This window comes from Dermacentor albipictus, chromosome 2, assembly GCF_038994185.2.
Source record: "Dermacentor albipictus isolate Rhodes 1998 colony chromosome 2, USDA_Dalb.pri_finalv2, whole genome shotgun sequence".
NCBI classification, from domain to species: Eukaryota; Metazoa; Arthropoda; class Arachnida; order Ixodida; family Ixodidae; genus Dermacentor; species Dermacentor albipictus.
In genome coordinates, this window is record NC_091822.1 from 118,227,149 (window position 1) to 118,250,394 (window position 23,246).

The following is a 23,246-nucleotide window of genomic DNA, read 5'->3' on the forward strand; positions in this document are numbered from 1 at the left end:
GTTTAGTCTCCAGAAAACCAGCGCTGTGTGAGGGAGAAAGAGGGCTGCTTGTGAAAAACGCCCTCAAGCGGCAACCGCGTGGCACTTTTTCTTGCGTGTTTCTCTCGTGTTTTTTTCTTTCTAGTTTTTCTCGCTTGTCTAGGTGCACTTGACGTGCCTTGATTACAGTGCTCTAATGACAGCTGAAGCACTATCACATCGAAAACCGTTCAGCCACGTTGACACATCGACAAAGAAGGGCAATGAAGACGGACATTAGGCTCATATTATTTGGAGAATTGCACTCGCGAAATTGCAGACGCGCACCTTAGTCCTACCATGAGCGGAGGCTTGGGGAGCCAGATATGATGCAGAAACGAAAGTCGGGTTTGGTGAACTTTTCTTCACGAGAACATTGACGATAAGTGCACCTTTATCGGAGCTAGCAGGTGGCATCTGCGCTCGAGTCGTGCGTCGTTGAAAGATGCGGTAATGTTCTTTGTGGAGTCGTTTGGCTCTTGAGGTGGGACAAGTTATCTCAGTCATCGTGATTGACTTCTACGGGTCTATTGCTCTGTGCTCAGAAGGAGCCAACAATATCCGTTTCCTCAAAGAACTAAGCATTTCAAACCTCTTTCCAGTAGTCTTGACAGGAGGGCTACTGTCACTTATTCGGTTGTGTTGTATTTAGAAGTCTCGACACAGATGTGTGAAGAGGATTTGTTGCGATGAACATACGGGCAAATCATATCGATCATATTTACATAGCAAGAAAGGTCTAAGCGTCGTTTCTTCACCATGTCCTGTACGTCTCGTTTGTGCAGGGCTCTTCTATTCCGTCAAGAAATCTGACTTTATCAGGCACATCATCCAGCAGCTTGAGTACAGCGCCCAGGATATGGCTGCGCAGACAGAAAAGGTGAGTTCCTTTCTACATGGTGCTCTTTGCAAAGGTGACAATATTACACAAAAATCCCTTATGCTCGATATCTAGTAGTTCCATGTGAACATGTGGGGATCTTATGTAAAAGCCTTATGTTCCCACCTATCATATGGTGCATGCCCCATATTATCCCCGTATACAGTATGTAACATACGATAATCCTACGCAAAAACCCTATGCTCCCATATATCATATAAAGCAAGTCCAACGTTATTATGTGGAAACATACGGGTTTTTATATCGGATCTCCTTATGTTCATAATGCATTATTCATTGAATGGCAATGGGCAAATGCTTAATTTTTTTGTAAGAAAAGTAAGCTTACAAATCTTTAATTCTCTAGTAAATCATTCGTACACTGATTCACGCTCGCCGCTTAAGTATGTCGGCTCTGAGCAGGGGCAGCTGCAAGGCAGCCTCAAAAAAGGAGGCAGGGAGGCTGAAGAGTGTAGCATTATTTAGAAAAAGACAAGGTTGGGGGGCGGGGTCGGAGGTACTGCATGCTCAGTATTGGCACCGCTGAACAGCCCAGGCATGTGTAGGGGGTGACCTTCAGTGACCCTCTTTTTGATTTATCAGTGGCTTCGAGACCACACTAGCCAAACAATCGTGCGACTTCTGCTTGCTTTCTACACGGTCTGTTGTTTTGCAGGTTTCACTCCTCATATATCTTGATTTCCTTCTTGAATTCGTTGCACAGGCGCACGTCTTTCTTCAAGTACGGCGCGAAGCAGGAAAGTTTTTGCGTCGAAGGGAAAACGGCCTGGCAACGCTTATTATAAAATTACACGACGGAAACAAAAACTAAACCCCCACTTGTTATTCTCCTTGTCCGCCACATTCTCTCATCGACAGGGACGTGTTTTCCAGACGTTTTAGGATCGCCTTTCAGGGGCAAAAGAAGTATAAATTGTGGCCGGCCTTCGAACCGGTCCAGTTTGGGCTTGTGCTCAAAGCGCGCTTCGCAAGCCTCCGTGACTTTCATTCGTGAACCAAACATGGCAGAAAGAAGGGACGAGGGAAGGATTAGCTGTATTACTCACAATAAATTACATCAGTGAGCCATAAAATCGCTCGCAGTAACAACAGCGTTTCAATGCCACGGAAGTGTGGAACTGCTACTAAGACATGAACGAACATATATTCTCGAAATGCAACGCCGAAAAAAAACAGCACGCGTCGTGTGGTGGTGCCCTTATGTTTCTGCGCCGTATTTTATCACGAAAGCGGCAAAATTAAGATGGTCGTGTTTGCGAGAATGTCGTCAACGCTGAAGTGCTGCCTTCAGCTGTAAAAGTGGTACTAAATTTGAAGTAGGCCTAACGCTGCATAGTCAGCCACCCACGTCAGCCTTATTTCGGCCATATTATTTTTGCGTTAAAATCACCAGCGCGTCCTTGGAAGCTGTAGTCGAAGAAAGCAGCCCATCAAATTCTCCAACAGCACGCGACGCATGAAACCTTGTAGCTATACGTCACGCTGATGGTTTTACGCACTGCAGCACGGATGAAGAAAAGGTGCGCCGTTGTTTTAAGGCTTGAAGTCATGCAAGAAGGTTGAGATCTCACACGTTTTGATGTAAGACGGGAGTGACGCAGTCTCCATCTTATCTTCTTTCTCTCTTTCTTTCTTTCTTACTATCTTTCTTTCTTTATTTATTTGTTTTTCTGTTTTCCTTTCCGTTTCTTTTTTGCTACGACATGTGTTCAAAGGTCGAAAGTGGGTTGACTGGTGTCCGTCCGACCGTGCATGCTCTAGTGGATGACGAAAACGACGCTCGCGACTAAAATTTGGAATGGAAAGAGGAAAAACATTCAAGGATACAAAATGCAAATTTCCAAGGTCGCGCAAAATTTGCGTATGTGTAATTAAGGGTCAAAGAGAGAAAATACTTCAAGGCCAAGTGAAGGGAAGGAGCTATGAGATGATCGACTAGCGATCGAGTCGGCGTGTTCCACGAATATCAGGGTGATAACGCTTCCCGTGCAAAAGAAGCCCCAAGATCAGCGCAGAGAACAAAAAAAAAAAAACAAGTCCCTCGGGTGAGCCGCTTATCGCAGAAAGATACTCGAGGCTGCAAAACGTGTAAGCCAGCTGCGGCAGGTTCTTGACGTCTGAGACGCACCTGCGGTGAAAGAAGGTTTTTGAATTGCTGAAAGTCATTGTTCGGCATCTGTCGATCAAGCGTCCGCGAAGCATTTAGTGAAGCGTCGGTGCTCGAAAGAGCGCCAGTATGCAGTCACCTAACCATCACCTGCATTTTGGTGTCGCATTGTGTGTACGTCCGCAGTTACAGACTACGGGGATTGGGAGGTCGGACGCGAGCACGAACCTCTCGTTCGATTCGTCATTTTTTCTCCCACATTGCCCTGCTGCTTGCCCTGGCCATTCTCTTTCTTCACTCTTTCTCTCTTCCTCCCGTCTTTCTCTCTGTCGCTTGCGGTGTAGTTTTGATTACTTCAAGTGCGGTCACTCCCAGTATTCATGAGTGGTTTTCTTGTTTCATTGTAGCTGGGCCGAGTCATAGAGATGCACAGCTTCATATTTGACCTAGAAAACTTCAACCTGAAACAAATTGCGTGGAAACCGGGTAAGTTACACTTGTACGACAACTTAAAATGAGTTTTCGGGTGCGCGTTCAAACGTCCAGTGACACTGAATGTCATGAACGACAAAACATGAACGAGAAGATCTGGTATATTTTGTTCTCGTTTTTTTACGGATGTGCGCAGCGCGACACATAAAAGGGACAAGGAGCGGACGACACAAGCACCGGTGTCGTCCGTTCACTTTTTCGCAACAACTAGGTCGGCTAGAGAAGGCTGGTTTTACTGAAGCCACCGTTATCTCCGTTTGCGAAGGGCCTATAAAGAAGATAAGGAAAGGCGATGCCGTTCAGCAGCAGAAACAAAAAGAAAGAAGTTCGCCGTTTTTCCTCAAGCGCACCGGATGGGGCGTGGACTGAAGGAAATCGCTAATAAGTATCAGGTACGAGCTGCCTTTTCCGTGAGAATATAGTTAAGTAGGATGTGTAATCTGGTCAGCAAAGCTCGGCAGGCGTCGATAACTTCGTGTCAGATCAGGCACACGTGGAGGTTGGTCCCGTGTTGAGTAGGGGTGGTATACGCAGCTACCGCTGTCGTGCGGCAAACTGTACCACGGACAGACGGGGCGCTGCTCAAATGTTCGTCTTCGAGAGCACCACGCTGCTATCGGGAATTGTACAAGCTCAAACCTGTCCTCACACTGCGGGCGCTGCCAACGCCGGCATCCCCTGTTTCACCAAACCACCGCGCTGTTGAGAAGCGGAAATGAAACAAGCCGAGAGATAGTCGAGGCACATCACGTGCACGTGGATTCCACCTCTTGTGTTAGTCGAACGTCTGTTTGGCTGCATCAAAAACAGAAACAGAATTTTTGCATGGCCTGATTTCTCGGCACCATTGCAATTCTGGTACGCACCACGTCACTCACGTGCGTATTATTTCTCAGGCAATGAACTTCCAGTTGTCATTCAGCGCTCGTGTCATCCTTTTTTTTTTTGTCCCTCGTCTGCGTCGTGCTGCACTTATGCGTAAAAAATGTTAACCCACCGACTCGGCCATCTCGGTGCGTTCATCTTTTGTTCGTCACTATTCGTGAAGCGCCACACAAAAAGAAAAACTGCTTTTTGAAAAGAAACAAAGGTAGTTTTGTCAGCCGTAAACGGCGTGTGGTGAACAGCAATATTTTCGCTGGAGCAGCGATCAATATGGTCGACCAAAGGAAGAGCAAGAGACTTCGCTTCCACTGGGCCAGAACAACTACTCATTGAGCTATCACGAAAAAAAAAATCACTTACAAATCTTGTAATTGAACATCTGTTAGCGGGGACAGTGGCTTGACTAAGAAGTGTTGCGCTTGCTGCACAATATGAGACACGCAGGGACACGGCCCACCGGACCATCGAATGCTGCACGCGGCTGCCCGATGCGCACCCATCTCACAGAGTACATGACACTGCAAGAAGCTACAGCACAATGTACATAGGCACGATTTGTTTGCGAAATGAAGGTCTTCGACCTCGAAACCCTAGAAAAATCAATGGCAAACCACAGAGAAATAATATAAACAGTTTGCTGTGAAAGCTTTTCTACGTACAAGTTTCGGTTTCGCTTCCGAGGGGGCTAGTGTGTCATGACGCACAAGATGGTCACGTGGTAGCAGAACATCGTGACGAGTTGGCACTCTCTTTGACACTCTCGGTTGTGTCTGCTATGCTGACGCTCATTGCGCTGCCAAACGTATAGAGAAAAAGAGAAAAAAATGCACTTGCTGAAAAGCTGAGAGGTCGGCTTGAGCTTGTGAGTGCACTCAACCTGCACCACCTTTTAAGCTGCGCGTCCCCTCAGACGAATTCTAATGATTTGCGGGGGTTACGTTGGCCTCAGACAGTGCTACTGTTTCCTTAGTGTAACGAGAAGAAAATTTCTTTTTCAGCTCTTGACATGATCATCAACCTGGTCACAATGTATGAAGACCACTACCCGGAAATGCTCAAAAAGGCTTACGTCATAAATGGTAAGCTGTTTCACTGACGCTTACGTTTTTCATTCAGGGAACTGTTCAGGGATGTTAGAATTCCAGCCCATTCATTTGCGGGTTTTGAGTGCAACAGTTGGTCTCAGAATGTAAGACTCCGTGGCAACTTCACAGAAATACTACAAGATGTTCCCCCATGAAGATGTTCTCTTTCCCAACGTTTAATGATTCGGTCCTGTCAATGCTGCTGTGTTCGTAATATGTTCTAGCTTGTTTCTTCATTGTACGCTCTTCGCCGAGAGCATCGTCTTTTTTTGGGACACTAAATGGAAACACTAAAGCAGTTGTCAAATAAAGTATTCACTAAAAACTCAATTTATGTTAAATTGCCGCAAGGAGGTCGGTTACTACGAAAGAGAAGGTGTCCAGAGTTTCTGTATTATTCATTTTGCAATGAAATCCCAGCGCCCTGTACATCACTATTACGTCACATCTTTCAAGCTATTGTCCCGTATTCGGGCCGTCCTGGAGCGGTAAATTGTTTTCGAAAGTAGCTAAGCTTTTAGTCGTTGCTGCCAGTAAAACATACTTCATCCCACCTTTAACGATAAGCAATAAACTAAACCCGAGTAAACACCGTCAAAATCTGTGACGTCACGTTGCGCTGGAGCGGGGACGTCATGGCGGCGTTGACACACGTCTTTTGTGTTTTGCATCTATTCCGGCTTGCTCAACTTCCTCTTACAGTAACCCCCGTATTCCCTAACGGTCCTCCACCCAACCGAGTCGGGTGCAGCGCCACCCCTTGACTGAAATAGACACTACGCTTTTCATGGATTGGTGGGAAGCGCCAAGGAATAGCGCTGACCAATTCTGCCGAGGAGTGGTGCTGGCGTTTACTTCCTCGAGATGCGATGGAGAGCTGAACGCAGGAGCGTTCGGCTCTCCACGTCGTTTCTACCACGATAAAGGGTTACGCCTAGCCATAGTGTTACTTACAATGTGTCATCTTCTAATACAGTCCAACTTTATTTTCTCTTTGGGTCTAGTTTGGTTTCTTTTATATTATCAATTCGGAAAACTATGTTTTCTTTTTCTCTCTCTAAATTTCAATAGCAATGGCTTCGTAACCACTTCATCGCAATCGCATCACCGGTTGGTGCATGTTTAAACAACAAAGGCTTAAGTTCTCAACGAAATAACCAAGAGCTAACGATGAACAACAGACGAACTACCGATTCCGCATCTCTAACCGCCTCCCACGTGATGTCTGTTTCAGCGCCCAAGATCTATCCTATCATATACAACATGGTGAAGCCATTCCTCAGCGAAGAGACGGCGAAGAAGATACACGTGTTCGGCAAAGGTAAAGGGAATCCACTGAGACTTCTGCTGTGCACACAGCAAAACATTTGCTGCCCTTAGAGTACTGGTGTGTGACTATGTCTCAAGTCTTAACAGCTTAAGCTCAGGAGCAATGTAGGAGCAAACGTGCGTTCCTACACGTAAGAACGGAGAAGTAATTTTTCTCAGCAAGCACTCCGTCGATTTTCACGAAGTTTTAGGTGAAGTTTTATATGATGATGATCTTCAATCTGGTAGTACATAAAATTTAGTAGCCGCGTGAAGTGAATTTTCAATTTATTTAATCAATATGCTTGAAAATTCTTGAAACGACAAAAATAAAGAAAAAATATATACTAAAAGTATAATGTTTACAACTTTGTGCAAGTGGGCAAGAGAAAGCGATACTACAATATTTTAAAGCGGCCCTGAACCACATTTCTCTGAAGTCTCAGAAACGCCTTGCAATGAGTCTGGTACCTCCCAGGAATATATTGCCCAAATAATTTGCTAAAGAAAGACCTGGTGCGAGCGTAGGTGTACTTCTGGCTATTTACCATCCCCCTTTCATCTCAACGTCCTCCGTTCCGAAGGAATGGTGATGTGCCGGGGGCGATAGAGTGGCGACGTCCCGCTTACGGCGTTACGGCGAGAAGGGGGGGGGGGGGGCGCTGTGTTGACGGCATACGCTGCGCACGCAGCTATACGCCTGTCTATGCACAACTCTATGTGCGCGGGGCTATTCTGCACAGTGCGCGATCGTGCGCTCCAGCTGTTTGCGTGCTATGCGTGGTCCGGCTATGTCCTGCACGCATAGTAGGCAGATCCACGTTCCGCACTTTGTAGCGCTGGATACGAAGCTCAATGCGAAACACTTCTTAGCCAGGAGTGGCCGGCGAGTAAGCGCGCACTGGCGCGCGTACCTTGTGTAGAGGCTAACCGCTATTCGAGGCTATAGGTGCGGCAGGCATAGTGTGGTGTGTGTGTGTGTGGTCTGGGCTTAAGCTTGACGTAGTTTGAGGCAAATTGAGTGTTCCCGACTGAGTCGAAATTAGCGAGAGCCGACGGCTGCGACACCGATTAGCAGAGGGGCCGAAGTTTCATTCCTACGGCAGAAGGGTCGGCGGAGCGTGAGCAGACGATCTTCGGCTCAGGCTTCTTGATTGATGTCATCTATTGGCCAATAGCAGCCGCGCATAGCAACCTGCTATACATGAAGAAATAAAGCCACCTTGGGCAGCCCCGAAAAGGGTGAGGAGAAGGCTTCTGTTGAAACAAGAGTGTTTGGGAAAAAGGCCACTTCGCGCTCCGCTTTGTGAGCTCCATGCTACCGCGCACGAGTGCAAGATTTGGCTGAGATGTTCACAGCAGCGTATACGTAATCCGCGGAATGTGTGCTTTTTTCTTCTTCGCCAAGCTCAAGGTGTGGTTCGCGATCACTTTAAACTGCACCTTATGATATACAGGGTGTCCTAACTTTCATGCACCAAGATTTAAAGATATGCAAATGCCACGTAGGTGGACGCAACCATGATAATGTTCGCTGTCGCGTGGAGATATTCACTTTTTTTTGCATCCCGCCTAACTGCATAATTAGACTTACTTAATCAATAAATTTCTCAAATATTATAATTAGATGAAAGGTGTCAATGAGGAAATTGTAGAGAGACATGAGAAACTTTAGGTAAAGCTTTCTGTTTCTCAATAGTTGCTACATGTTTTTCCGAGCGAGAAAAAAGCCCGCTAATAGACGCAAAGTGCCTCGAGCGGTCAGTCGCGTGGCAATTCTGGCGACAGATTCTCCAGCCAGATCAGCAACATAACATACAGTACTGTTTTAACACTATCTGGCTAACTCTACTTAAACACAGATGAAGTGTTCCATTTCATATTGGCAAAGAGGCTACACGACAGTGAGCTCTATCTTGGCTTGTTGTTAAAGAGAACGTAGTTGAAAAATGTGTACTGTTTTGAACCACCTGGTGCGCACTGAAATGTCTGACGCGGGAGTTTAATAACAGTGTCGGTCAAACACTTATTTTGTGCCATTTTGGTGCCGTCTGTGGCAACTATTATCATCTTTAATCGTCCCAAAAGGTATCTAAAAAAGGCAGCTTTATTTGTCTGCATAAACAATTTGGTCTCGTATACCTTATGAAGAGCGCAAACCACATAGCACAAACCAAGCATCCTCAAGGATGCGAAAATGTTTATTGTGCGAGTTGCGTTTTATAACGGAAGAACATTATACGTCGGTTGCCAATCGAATCCTGCAAGAATATTCGCTGGATATTTTAAATTGCAATAAGATTTGGCTGTTGAGGATAGACTGACGAAACGCTGTTCTTAGGGGTGTAAACCTGCAAAAACGTGCCATCGAAGGCCCGGCTCGCACTTTTGAATTATGAACAGATGTGTCTACGTAATTAAACCAGCAGAAAAGGAAGTCGCGAAAAAAAAAGTCCGGAAAGATCGCGCAGATCGAACGCACGCGTTGGAATATATTTAAGCGAAACTTAAGTGGAGCGTTAATTACTTATTGTACAACTAACAGCGATGCCTGCAAGTGCGTTGACTTTCATCCTATGCAGTCTGCAACCCGATGCGATGTTTATGTTTATCCACCACGATGGTCACAACTTCCGGGTCGTATAATACGTACGTTTATGGTTTACGGTTATGGTTATAGTGTGGGACGTCCACTCGGCGATGTCACAATAGGACGAAGGCGACGGTCAGAGGCTTGTCAAGGGAAAGTAGGTGATGACGGGTGCAGTATGTACGGTGAAGTACGACACATAGCTAGCTGCATTTAAGTGTTCTGTACCCCTTGTGGCAAATGCGTCGCATGCCTATTCTAGAGGATTAGCCAAGGACGAGCGCAAGAGCAGTGCCGCGCGTACTGAATGTCTAAATCAAGGAAAATCGGGTAACTCGAAGAATCCGTCGAATTTAAATGGCTATTCCACAAAGAGTTCACTGTGCTTTAGAGATACCTATCTATATGAGGGGCACTGCAAGCTCACGTTGTGTGTGCGCACAGGTTTTTTGTTTTTTCTTATGCACAACACAAGTGAGTTAACTGGTGCAGCTTTGCCCGTTAACATGCAGGAATAATAAAAGCCAGTCTGCTGGTACTTGACGTCGGGGGCGTGTAATCTTCGTATACACAATCCAACAAATAAACGCACCGAGATACCGACAGGACCATGAAGCACAGAGCAGCCATACCAAACCCGGGTGTGTAGGCAAATCGAGCGTTGCTTCAATATTGAAGGACCCCGGAATTACGAAGCAGAAACGTATTGTGACTCATAACTTGCAGCTTACGTTGTCTTAACAGCTTGGTAACATTTTAGCGCGATAGCATTCAATGTGGACTACATACATACGTTATAGGTATCCCGGTGTACGGTGACAAAATGTGAGCGAATCCTGAAGGAAGTACAGTCTAACACAACGTTTCAGAGCACTAACTATCACGAGGGAAGAATGTGAGAGACTGGCCCTCAGAAGCTAAACGTTTAAAAGAGCCACTTCGGCACAAGAGAAGCATGAGCGTGAGCATGGCTTAGGGCCTAGAGCGGCTGGGCTGCTCTGCTGGCAGACAGAGATTCGATTCCCTCTACCAGTCACGCATTTTTTTTTGTTTTGTTTTTGTGGCAATATATGTGCACTTGACCCAATTTGTAAGTTAAAAACTCCGGGAGTGTTGCGCGTATGCGAGAGCGTCACAGCGTTCACGAAACCCGCAAGTTTGCAAGACGCGTTTTGATGGGGCGAAATGAAAAAAAAAAAGGACGCCCTTGTGTACCGTGCGTTGCGTGCACGTCAAAGAACCCCACATGGTCAAAATTATTGCGGAGTCTCCCACTACGGAGTGCCTCATGAGCACGTCGTGATTCTGGCACGTAAAATACCAGAATGTAGACAGCCGTTTTCTGCGCGCAAGTACGCGCCTATACGAGAACGAGGTGGTTGAACACACAGTTACGACGACAGCAGAACGCACGGCCGTATGTAACAACAGCCTTACAGTTCTACAGCGACAACGACGCATACACGATAAAGGACACACGCAAACATCCGGCTGCTATATTCGTCGCCTTCAGCTGGTGCACTTCCGCATCTGTAAAGATTGCAACGCAGAGAAAACAGATAAACTAAATGTACACACTGTCTCTGTAGCTTTAGCCAACGTTTTCCGTCGACTACCCACTCCGTGCTCACCATCGTGTCCGTAGTAGTAGCCATGCATGCAGCTACAGTGACCTTAATAAACGAGCGAGCAAACTTCGTTCAGAAGGGCTAAATGGCGGCGCCCACGGGTACGGTGCTCTAAACGGTCTATATCTAAAATGTTATTCCCTTCGTTATCCACTACATTTGGCGAGATTCCTTTTACAGAGGGCGAAATCGCCTGCGGTGTGAACTCGTAACGTTCCTGGAACCGAAGCGACAGTTTCACTACCACACGCTTTCTATACCGCGCAACGTGAAAAATGTTGCCGGGAATGAGGGACGTTTCGTAGAGATTTATTTTTGTGGCTTTATGCGCAATAGCAGATACACAAATGCACCTAGTGGAATTTCCTACGTGGCATATTGCCTTTAACCAAAGCTACGTAATATGCGTGGGAGAACACTCCCAATGTTAAATTCCACCAAATACTGCAGTTGGTTAACCTAATTAGGAAAGTAATAGCGCACATTGTTCCCTGGGCGCTACAGTCTGAACCAGAAGCTCGTTCTCATGAGGTTGCTATGAACAACCATGGTCACTCCACGGTGGTATTCTGTAAGAGTGCACCTAGTGGACTTAATGTCCATTTCATCCACCGCTGATTGGCTCGGGCCGCTCCTCTTCACCTCGCTCGCGCACAAGTTCATCAACAGCGGCCGAAATGGACAATCCACTAGGTTGAATCTTACAGAATACCACACCAGGACTGGGAGCTGTATCTTTTAAGGCAATAGCTTCCTTTGGAACATTTCATATTAGCAGAGTTGAAAAGCACCTATCCTGGCCCTCCAATATTGTGCCTGGTGGAACATATTGTGAAAAAACAATGAAGAAAATCAACCCACTACATACAACGGTCTACACTAAGCAATAATAATAATAATAATAATAATAATAATAATAATAATAACAATTTGGAGGTCACAACCTTCGCCTTTAAGTATGGAACGCGATAGCATTCAAAGATCCCTGGCTACTTTTCATGCTTCCTGGCAACTGCAGCGTATGTAACCGTAACGTTTGCCAGAACGACAGAAAGCTGAGCTAGTTGGCAAGGATTCATTATGCACACAAAAGGTGAGGCATGCAGATAGCACACAAGAGTAGAGAAGTCGACAACACGAACGCCGCCACGTTTACCAGGAAACGCTAGTGGCGAGCGCTATGCACGAAGGCAAGCTTTCGCCTGGAAACGCGGCCTCTTGCGTGGGTCGATCTCCTGTTATTACAGAAAAAGCTTTATTAAGCGCGTCGAACCGAGTTTCGCCGTCGCCAGCAATTTGACCTTCATTTGACCGCAGCTGCGCCGTAGCATTGACGTGACTCGCCGCACCGAGATCCCCCGCTGCCACCGCCGGCTTGGCGCATGCGCTCTCTGCAGCTGGGTCGCCGCCTGAACACGTGACTCGCCGCGCACCTGGCTAATAAGAGGAGCGCCGCGTTCGCCTAGCCAGTGCGAGCTTGGCCATGGATGAGAGCGAGGCTCTTAGCGTTGCGCGGGAGCGGGAGGCTTTGAGCCGTCGTCGCCAAACGGCGTCTGACCACACCCGCGGATATCGCCCCGGGAGCTGCTTCACTGGAGAGGCGTCTCACAGGCGTGTGACCGTCGAGGTCAATGTAGCGACCACGCCCTGTCCGTTTGTGCCTCGACGCTGCGTATGTTCGCGGCGTCTCTTTGCACGTCTAGCACTTGCTCTTTACCTGTGACAGAACAGGCGTCGCACCGTCGAATGGTGCGTGTCTACCCAAGCCTAATCGCAGTCATGTCTAGCCACCGACCTATAGCACAGCCGTCAAACCTGGCATAACGATGATTGCATACCAATGTATAATAATTACAGCTAAATCAAAGGTTAACTAAATGAAACCTAGGGCGCTATAACGTAAAGTTATGCAAAACATTTCTATTGAAATTCTGCAATCAGCCCTTCACGATTGGTCGAAAAAATTTAGGGCCAACCCCCACTTCACCTGTCTGTCACGCGATGTCACGAAAACCGCGGGAACGCCTCTTCTGATATGATATGTGCACGCTAATTATGCATGATTAGGCCGAACAAAATAAGCATTATTATTTCTGATTATTCGTTTTTTTTTACCATTAGCCATCGTCTACTGGTCAAACGTTTTCGGGCTACGCCCACTTCGCCTGTCTGTCACCTGACGTCCTAAAGTGACCTCCTACATACAAAGAGAGCGTTTAATTGGGCTACTAAGACAATTCTGCGGCTCACCGTCCGGTCCATGCGTCGGTGGCTGCGTGAGTTTGACGTCAGACGATTGGAATGAAAACAAGATTGGAATAGTTTTACGTTAATGTTCCCCAAAACTTAACCAGGCTAAACCAAGCTTTCCCTTTACATATAATTAGCTTAGCTATATAAGCCGCATCCAGCTTTTTTTTTCGCACTTTTAACATTTCGCTCTGAGAAGAGCTAACATAAAATATATGCGCTGTGTGCTTTTTTTCTCATTACATTTGATTGTGGGCTGCCGCTCTCAAAATTCCGAGGAATAACTTTTTCAAGAATGAAAGCCAAGGTTTAAGCAACATCGGTGGTATAAGAGTGGTTCGGTATGCGTGGTTCGGAATTTGGTTCAAAATTATTTTTGCCGGAGCGATGTACGACGCTGTACGCCAGACGCCGTAGGCGGTTTTTCTGCGACACGGGGCCCTGAACGCTCTCGCGTTAAAAAGTAAACGCAACCGCCTGCCTTTCCACCCATTGTTCTAAACATTTTAACGCAACAGCGTTAGGGAGCTCGTGTCGCAGAAAAGCCGGTGTCGTCGGCGTCGGTGTCGGCGGCGTTGGCCGTGAGCGATATTGCACACGTTAATCAATCTTGCAGCACATTTTCAGCCAGAAGTGTTTCAAGGTGCATGCGACATATTGTAAACATCATTACTTTTATCAATATTCTTTCTGCCGCTGTACTACCTTGGCGTACACGATTGTGTACACGGCGCCTGAAAGGGATAATATAGCGAACAACTTTCTCCCGCTCTTTCACCCGCTTTCGTGGTCGGTGGTTGATGATCGAACTTTTCAGCGCCGATGCAAAGGTGCCAATGCGAAAGGCGCGTGATCTCGCGCAACCGAGCTGGGGGCGCGTCTATCGCGGAACGCCAACGGTAAATGTATCAAATTTAAATAACGTTTGGTGCGAACGTATAGTTCTCACAAACTTATTAGTTGTGCATATGGCATTGCGCTGGCATATCAGCCCGTTTGCTGGTACTCGCACTCAATGCGCATATAGCGTTCGCATGCATATGCGCAAATATATTTGTCGAGATACAGGCCGACATAGCAGTCGACAGCAGCTGCAGTAACGAAACGTACGGGGATGTAGGCAAAGAAAGCTTCCCTATAAGAAGAAACGAACATCAACGCATTCGCTATCGGTGACCTGCTGCATTCGATCCCCTATCTCGGGGACGATCACCCAAAGAGACAAGACGCCGAGAGAAGTTTGAGTTTGCGAACAAGCAAACCACTAAAGCAACATTGCGGTATATAGCGGATGGGGCACAGTTAGTGAACGTTCCGTTCACTAACTGTGCGAAGCGAAGCTTTGTTAACAAGCGAAGCTTTGTTTGCATCGGTATGACTGAATATCCCCGGTTATGCGTGTGACCAGCTGTGACGCGAGAGGGATACAATCCGTAAATGCATTTGGAAATGCGTCGTACTGCTCTGCGCCAAACGCCTCGCCTCGCTATTCTTCCTTCGACAAGGATATCTTGCACTGCCTTCTTCCTCGTCACGTGATTAAGTAGATGTCGCAGACGGCGCATCCGTCTGACCTTGGTGTTTGCGTTTCGGCATAACTTGTGAGCAGCGTAATGCATAAGCACAAGCACTGTATGCAATTATATATAGTTCAGACTGTATGCTTTGTAAACGTTGCGTGAGATTACTCTCTGCATAGAATGAAAATAAATACAACTGTTCGCACAGCCATTAGCTTTATCTATCTTAATTTGCCGCTTCACATAGATAATATAACGCGCGTTGAATGCGCTTATTTTCTCGTTTCTGTATTTTTTAATTTGCAAGAACGAGCGCGCAGTGGGCCTCACCGCTATTTCTGAGGAGCCGTTCGTTGTCCGGTGACACGCTCGTTGAGCACCCGTCTGTTCTGATCTCGCGCCAAGGTTTACTTCCATTGGCACGTTGCGCTTATTTCACGCGGCAGCGTACGAAAGCGGGTCAGTGTCGGCGTGCCCGCGTAACTGAGTTTCGTAAATCCTTGTGCAAGCGCGTTTAATACCGCTACGCTAGGCACTCGGTAACTAGCGGATGGCGACTGCCGATAAGCCAAAGCGCACCGGAGTCTATGACCTAGTCTTCTTATCGGACACGCGCGATCAGTTACGTTACGCCGAGAGATCGGCTTTTTCAGGGACAACTTCGAATCGACAGGTCGGAAAGGCATCGCTTGCATAGGGCGTGCGTTTCGCTAACGCTCGTTGACGCGAGTCTGCACAATTATGAGGCCTTACTTTTCCGAACTCTGTTTACGTTCAGGGACAAATGGATTCGCGCTCGATAACCGACCCGTAACCCACGTGCGGTTGCACTTTTCCGCCAAGAGTTTCGGAATGAGAAAACTGCGGAGAGGTTTAGTTAAGTAGAACTTGTTTCTGGGTGAGTTGGTTGGGATCTAAAGATTACATTGTTGCGCCAAAAAAAGGAAAATAAAGACTTGGGAAGGAAGAGTACGAAACGACAGATTGAGCGCTGAACTTCAACTGCTTTTATTCTTACAGCAGGACAGGGAGAATGAACAAATGCGCATGCGTACATCAGTGTTGCCTAGCGCGATTCCACTGACGTTTTTAACAGTTGCAACTCGTTTTCAAACAGAAAAACAGACGTGTCACTAATACAACTCGTGCCTCTCTCTTTAATGTGATATGCCTCCAAAAGTTCTCTTGCTAACGTATCACCACTTCTGTCAAGTATCTTTTGGATTCTTTTGAGGTTCAGATACTTCTCGGCCTAAGCATGCCGCCTGGAGCTTGTAACTTCACTGCTATAAATGCGACACTGAAATGCAGTGTATGCCCATCGTTTGCACGCTGCACGCTTACGCTATGAAATCAGCATAGTTTTCACGATCCTTATAAGCCTACTTTTGAAATATTGCTTTGAAATAATGATTTTCTTTTGTCCTAATTACGCATTCTAAATAAGTCATGAAGATGTCGATTGGAGCCACGTAGAATAACTGCTTACCGATTGGTATTTCCATACGACACAACTGTTTATGCAATTGAGGTTGTGTCACAGAAGAGCTCATTTCCCACTTTAACGTAATGCTTCTCAAAGTTTGAGCCATCCAGCCTGTAGGTCGACAAGGAGTCGCATTGTGTAGATTCAGGTTCGTTTCGATTGAAAAGGCACCAAGCAGGATGCAGAAAACTTCTCCTGTTGGAGTCTTGAATGAAAACATCCTCTGTATTTAAGGTTTGAAGGTTGTTTATTATTTACGGTTTGTTTTAAGGTTTAAGCTTCGCGCATTATGTGGTTTAGATGTTCGTGAGGGTTTGCAATCAGCGCACGACTGAACTGATGTTGCGCAATTGTAACCTGGTCAGCTTAAGTTCCAAAGTATGGCTTCAACGCCATCCTTGGTTTTTGATGCTTACTTTAACCGGGATCGGTGTGTAAAACACCGCCTCGTGCAAAACATTTTGTCGCAAATGCCTCGCACTGCATTGGCTCACTCTGTGAATAAACGAGCATATTGTTACGTGAAGCTGAAGCCGAATACTATTTACAATTTATTAACAGGTAAGCTCATGGAGGCAAAAATGGCGCAGCTATATGAAGCCGGCACACACGTCGTCTTCGTCCTCCTCAGTGCAGCCACACTGTGGCGGCTGTTCCGTAGCATCACCCCCGGCTGTAGATTAAGCACCGGGACGGTGCTTCTACGGCTGTTCCGTAGCAATATAATTAATACCGTGTCTTTGAAACTCGTTCCCAGTCACCCTGTGTATATGCTGCACAAGTGCGGTCTTTAGAAACAACTGTCCTCAGACATATACTCCAAGACAATCTGTGCACATATCAAAAGCCACCTCGTAATCTTGATCTCAAAAAGCATGTTGCTCTGGGTTTTTCGTGTTCCGCGTCATCTGTTTAGTCTATGGAGAAAGCAACTGAGCGGTTCGCTTCGTTTCTTCCTTATTAATGTCATTCTCCTTCCGCCGTCTTCTGCACGCAGACAAGTGGAAAGAGGCCCTTCTCCAAGACATCGCTCCCGAAGAGCTTCCTGTGCACTGGGGCGGAACCATGACGGGACCAGATGGGGACCCGAGGTGTACGCACATCGTAAGTGTCGCACTAGGTCGAACGCGTGCAATCAGTTTATGGAAGAGGAAAGAGAAAAGTAGGAGGCAGGGAGGTTAACCAGAATAACGTCCGGTTGGCTACCCTACACCAGGGGAATGGGAAAGGGGAAAGCAAAGATCACAGGGAGAGAGAGGAGGGAACGTTGCAATTCATGGAATGACGTGGCGTGGAATGGCTCTGAAGCTATCCAGTTGCTCCGTTGGCGTCTCGTGGCAGTTAGCTGTCAAAAAAAAGCAAAGGAAAATCAAGGAACTGGCCCTTACGCAAGGGAGAGAGGAAGAGAGAAATTTTAGCCGGATTATGGAGGGGCACCTCGAAACAAAAACTATTGGCACTACATGTGACCTGACATGTGTACCTGGATATACCTGGGTGATATAAATAGCTGGCTGTCCTTCCCTTAGGACGGAGCGTGTAGTTTAGGGCGCCAATGGCCCGCGCCCCTCCAGGGGCGCATTGGATCAGACGACGCTCCAATGTAGTTCGAGTCTATACTAGCTTGCCCGGAGACGACCAGATTAAGTTTTTTTGCTAACTACCTACTTGGGCAAAACCAGTGGGTTCTTATGGGATCTGGTGAATGAGCTTCGCAGTCGACAGTGCCATCGTGGGCACTGTGGAAAACTTCTAAAACGCTATCGCTGTCTGTGAAAATCTCCTTCGAGGAAAGAAACAAACTTCAGAATCATCGCTGTTTATAAACGGCTGAACATTCCACTTGAAAATTTTGTGCACGTACGCGGACCGCCATCTAGGCTTAGGAAGAAGAAAAAATTCAGATTTTCATTTCAGATTGTTAAAATGTAAGTCGTCTCTCTCTGCAGGCCGGCTCGTGCTGGCGCCATACAGCTGCAATTCACTGCGGCGCCCGGAGCCGTGGTAAAATGAATGCACTAAGGGCTTCGAAAGTTTCTTCCAGAGGAATCTGAGACGCATTTGTGGCGGGATAACTGTTAGTGCCACCTTTCGTACATATCGGCTGAGATTCACCACTGCCACATAGTTGGTATTTCGTTTTGCGAGACTAGATCGCGTTTTGACTCATTCGTAGAGCGTCGCCTTAATGGATCCACTTTTTCTTGTATTCCCCAGCGATTATCAGTATTGGCATGGCAAAGAATATTAAGGTAACCTGTTGATCATTTGATTCAATTTGTTCTACAGTGTCGTTCATTTATTTGAACTTGTTTTGCTTCGTTTCCTGTACTTGCTAACTCCCTCTATACGATTGCGTAGACGCTCCCATAGTGCCTTCGGTTCGGAAGATATTAGGAAATAATTAATTAAATAGTAAGCTCTTCGTGCCTACAACAAGAAGCACACCATGGCCTCTTTGTCTCGAATCTTACTTCGCTAACTTTGATTTCGGGTGTAATAGTGTCACCGATACAGGTATACGACACCTGGAAGTCGGCACCTGTTTCATCTCTAATTGATATTCTGTCCTCTATAGTGCTGATTCGGTGTGACCCAAGCTACTGCTTTTATGGCGTCCAAATTAATACAAAACCTCCATACGACGTCCCTCGGAACCAACGCTGATGTTTAAGTAGGTTAAACTCGGCAATTAAATTATTTATTCTTGTAACAATACTTTAAACGTGTCTCGCACGGCTAACGTGGTACTACCGCATAACTTTATATGACTAGTAAATACGCCACTATATGTATAGGTTGTCGACGAACTCCTCGTCCGCATCCTCCGACCGGTGTCTCTGCAAGTGCAACCGAAGAGTGCTTATATAATTCCTCCGCGACTCCCACGCGCCCTCAACGCAGGTGGGAGCGGGCGGCCCGGTGCCGTGCTCCTGCTACACGGCCCCGTCGAGGCGCCTCTCCTCGGACCAGAACCTGAAGATGTGCGTGATCGAGAAGAAATCCGCCGTGCCCCTCACGGTGGAGGTGACCGAGGCCGGCTCCATCCTGCGCTGGGAGTTCCAGACCGAGAACTACGACATCGGCTTTGGCGTCTTCTTCGTGCCGGACTCGAACGGCACCGTGAACGGCGCGGCCGGTGACGGTGGCGACATGCAGGAGCTGGTCGCCATGCAGCGAGTCAACTGCCACCTGGTGCCCGAGGACGGGATGCTCGTCTGCAGCGCGCCCGGAAAATGTGAGCACTCGAGCAGCACTACTATAGAGCGGCCGAAAAAGCATTCGCGCGCTCCATATATGACGAATAAAAGTGTACGCTGTCCTTGAAAGGCTTTACATAGCGCACGGGCTATGCTGTTGCGTTCCAGTCGTTGCGCATGTGGGCCGACAGGGGGCTAAAATGTTTATCTATCGGAAGGCAGAGGCACATTTCTTTAGTCGTCTAGATACTTTGTTTGATGGGGTGTTCAGACTAATTACAAGTATTACACCAAATTATATATATATATTCCGTTTCCCCGAAGTTTTGTTTAGGTGACGGGCAGAAAGAAAGGTCACGCACAATCGTTTAGAGGAATGTGTCAAGTGCTAAATCTTATTACAGTGAAAAAGAAATACGATATTGTGGTTTGCGTCGAATATCGCAGCTTCTTTTCTAAGCCATGCTTTCCTGCGCGAAAGCTTTATCGAGGTTTCTTCGCCTGCCATTCGTTGAAAATAGGGTTGTCTATTTTCAAAGGCGTCTTTTTCCATCCCTTATGAACCATTAATGCGCATTATTATGAACCAGTAACGCGCATTATAGCAGCAATACATAAGTCATCGCCACTAGAATCATGAACCTCTCCACAATCTTCCAGGTCAATCTTTTCAACGCTCTCTCTCCTCAACGAAGGTGGTGCCTTTTACAGGGAAGCTGTATACGGCTAGCCGATTCGTCCGTCTGTCACCTGTACGCCGAAAACTCCTCCGGCGCAACCTCATGCCCATGTGCGAACAAAAGAAAGAGAGAGAGAGGCGCGATTGGCTGCGCCAGTAGTGACGTCGTTGCTCTTCGTCGCAGCCCAGCGCACACACAGCACTTTCTCCCCGGCTACGAAATGGGTAGGCCACGCGTAACACGTACTTCTGAGCAGCAGGCAGCTTTCGATCAGCAACGCCGCGAGCAGAACCGGGAACGACTGCGTCTATACCATTCCGATGCTGCAGACCGGGCTCAAGAACAGGCTCGTGCAGCCGAGCGCAAGAAGCAACGGTGTACCAAGGATCCGGCAGCCTACCAAGCCGTCGGTTAATGAACAGTCGGGCTTAACCCAGAGATGAACACCGGGGCCACACGTTTCAGCTTCGCTGGTTAACCATCTGCGTGGAGTGTTTGGGTGGGGATTTTTGTTCCTGACCTTCTTACGTGTTCCTGCCACGCATAGGTAGTAAAAATGTCAACCTGACTGGAAAGTCCTTCCGCCTCCGTAGAGCTGTCTTCATCCTCACAGGGATTACTTCTTGCCCAGACACAAAGGAATGCAAAAAATATAGACAACGCGAACGCAGAAGACCAGTGATTGATGCCACGGCATCGCAAATGCCTGATAGATTTGTTTTTAATGACTGTAGCATCCCCGCATCGCGTGATCCTATTTCATGGCCTAACGGGTAGTTTAGTTGCCAGTGCCGTTAAGCTCAATTTCCAAAAAGAAGCTTCCCGTTTGACCGAAGCTTGTTAATATTGCAGTGTTAATTTGGTGCTCTCGCTCCTTTTATTCAGGATTTCCGCATAAGCAAGTTTCATTTATGTGGAGTGCACTATTTGGAATGTGATCAACCACAGATAAACACGAAGGTATTTCGGGTTATTAGCGAATGTGTGATAAGAAGCCTACAAACTCTGTATTATTAATTTGTAGATGGTGTATACATTTCGCATAGTTGATTTATAGAGAGTATAGATAATGTAACAAGTGGTGTTTATCACGACCCCTCTCAGTACTCCACATGGTGGAGTGAGCGACCATGCAGCGCATTCATTCATTCATTCATTCATTCATTCATTCATTCATTCATTCATTCATTCATTCATTCATTCATTCATTGATTCATTCTTTCTTTCTTTCTTTCTTTCTTTCTTTCTTTCTTTCTTTCTTTCTTTCTTTCTTTCTTTCTTTCTTTCTTTCTTTCCATCTGTCCCTCCATACAAGGAAGCCTTCACAAGGCTCCCCAACCTTGCTCAGTGGGCGCGGGAGGCAACGGAAAGGGGGTCAGTTCTGGTATGGCCTCCAAGCAACCGAGACCGAAATGTAGAAGCCTAGGCGTTTACTGCAACGCGCACATTGAAGAAGCTTTGAATTTAATGGTTTTCGCTGCCTTTTTGTGTCGACCCGCTCTTGAATGCATTGGCTACCAGGATGCTTTTCGCTATATATTTTATGTGGAAGCGAATGTGGTGAAACCGTAAGAGCGCCGCCAAACTAACCGGCACGAAGTCTTGATACCGCTATAGTTCTGGTGAACTCGTCGCTCAGTGTCTCCCGTTCTTGCCTTCGCAGATGTGCTGAAGTTCGACAACAGCTTCAGCTGGTACCGGAGCAAGAAGCTTCTCTACCACTACCAGGTGCTCCCGCCAACGCCAGCGTAATCAACGGCGGCCCCGACGGCTATCTGCCAACGGCGTTACACGTTTCTCCTTTCGTTTTGTTCTTTCTGTTATTCATGGGTTTTTCGTGCTTTCGTCAGCTGACACCGGAAACCGATGTTCCGTAACTCCATCCAGCAGTAATAATAAGGCAAAAGGAGGCGAAGAAGGGAGGCTGTGAATATGAGCTTTAAGAATTTGTATAAGTTTTAGGTACGTATATAGGACGCTTGCAGTCGTCGTCTTACAGCACGATAATTAAAAAAAAGTAGCGCCTAAAGCTACGGAGCTTCTAGAGGGCACGGGTACACGAAATTTTGACCTGTGTAGTTAGCGTTTCGCGCATACAACGACGTAACTCAGAGGAAGTTAATTAGTAGTTAATTAGGAAGAGGAGAGTGTAAGCTATAACAGGGTCTTTCCGGTTAGATGTAGACATTCAGTTTACTGTCTAGCATTTGCTTGCAGCAACACGTTCCTTAGCGTCAAATTTCACATGCGTCGGAAACGCGTTTCAAGCCTAATTTTGTAAGCAGTTTGCCATTTCCCGTCACACAGCACACATCTACAAATGCAACAAGTGCAATGACCCGGGCGAGTGGCGAAACAGCTCGATATACCCTTATCACTGCTGCAGTATAGCTGGAGTTATCTTCCAAACATTCTGGCGTTACAGTTCTTGAGGGCTCGTTGCATACACAAGAGCCGCAGATATGCCATATTTTCACATTTGGAATTACATTTCATGTTGATTGATGGTGCGCCGAATAACCCACTTCGATTGTTTTGGCAGAAGATGAACGCTTCTTCTTTTTTGTTGCGTATCAACCAACGGCGAATCTCGGGGGTAGACTTGGAGCAATTTCGCATTGCTCTGCTGGACAAATGTCATGCTCGTTCGATCGTTTAGTCGAACGACCTGTTATTTTGACGTTTTGCTGATAGATACAAATAGCGTTCTTCCGATCCAGCAGAATGCGATGTTGGGCTAGTTGGTTTATGCTGGAAATGTTGGTTCTGGAGCAGCAAAGCAAAGTGGAAAGGTGAAGGTACAGAATGACGTTCTTTGTGTCCCTCCTTCTTTCCACTTGGTTTTGCTGCGCCAGAATTCACATTTCGCCCAACTTACCAACAAAACTTACGATACTGAGCCTTTAATTACACAAACAGGCGCTGATCGTCACGTGTGAAGCAAAAAGAAAAAAATTGCTCTGAGTAGACCCGCAGGATGTTCCGTAACGTTTCAACTGTGTTATGACTTCCCACATTTAGAATTCTCTTGGCGTGTCATATGCGTTCTGAACAACGTTTCTCCCTAGATGCAAACCCTGAGTGGTCGTACTGTTG

General features: G+C 46.8%; 1 protein-coding gene across 2 annotated transcripts in view; it reads left to right on the forward strand.

The window, feature by feature from the left end:
- LOC135908174 (SEC14-like protein 2) overlaps positions 1-22,081 on the forward strand; it is a 103,995-nt gene extending 81,914 nt beyond the window's left edge. For both annotated transcript variants that reach the window (XM_065439925.2, XM_070533904.1), the window contains exons 6-12: positions 804-898; positions 3,434-3,512; positions 5,402-5,482; positions 6,723-6,809; positions 17,268-17,374; positions 19,175-19,508; positions 21,814-22,081. In XM_065439925.2, coding sequence (XP_065295997.2) covers positions 804-898; positions 3,434-3,512; positions 5,402-5,482; positions 6,723-6,809; positions 17,268-17,374; positions 19,175-19,508; positions 21,814-21,902 — 872 coding nt within the window. In that variant the 3' untranslated portion in view covers positions 21,903-22,081. The remainder of the gene's footprint in view (positions 1-803; positions 899-3,433; positions 3,513-5,401; positions 5,483-6,722; positions 6,810-17,267; positions 17,375-19,174; positions 19,509-21,813) is intronic.
- Positions 22,082-23,246: the final 1,165 nt, after the last annotated feature.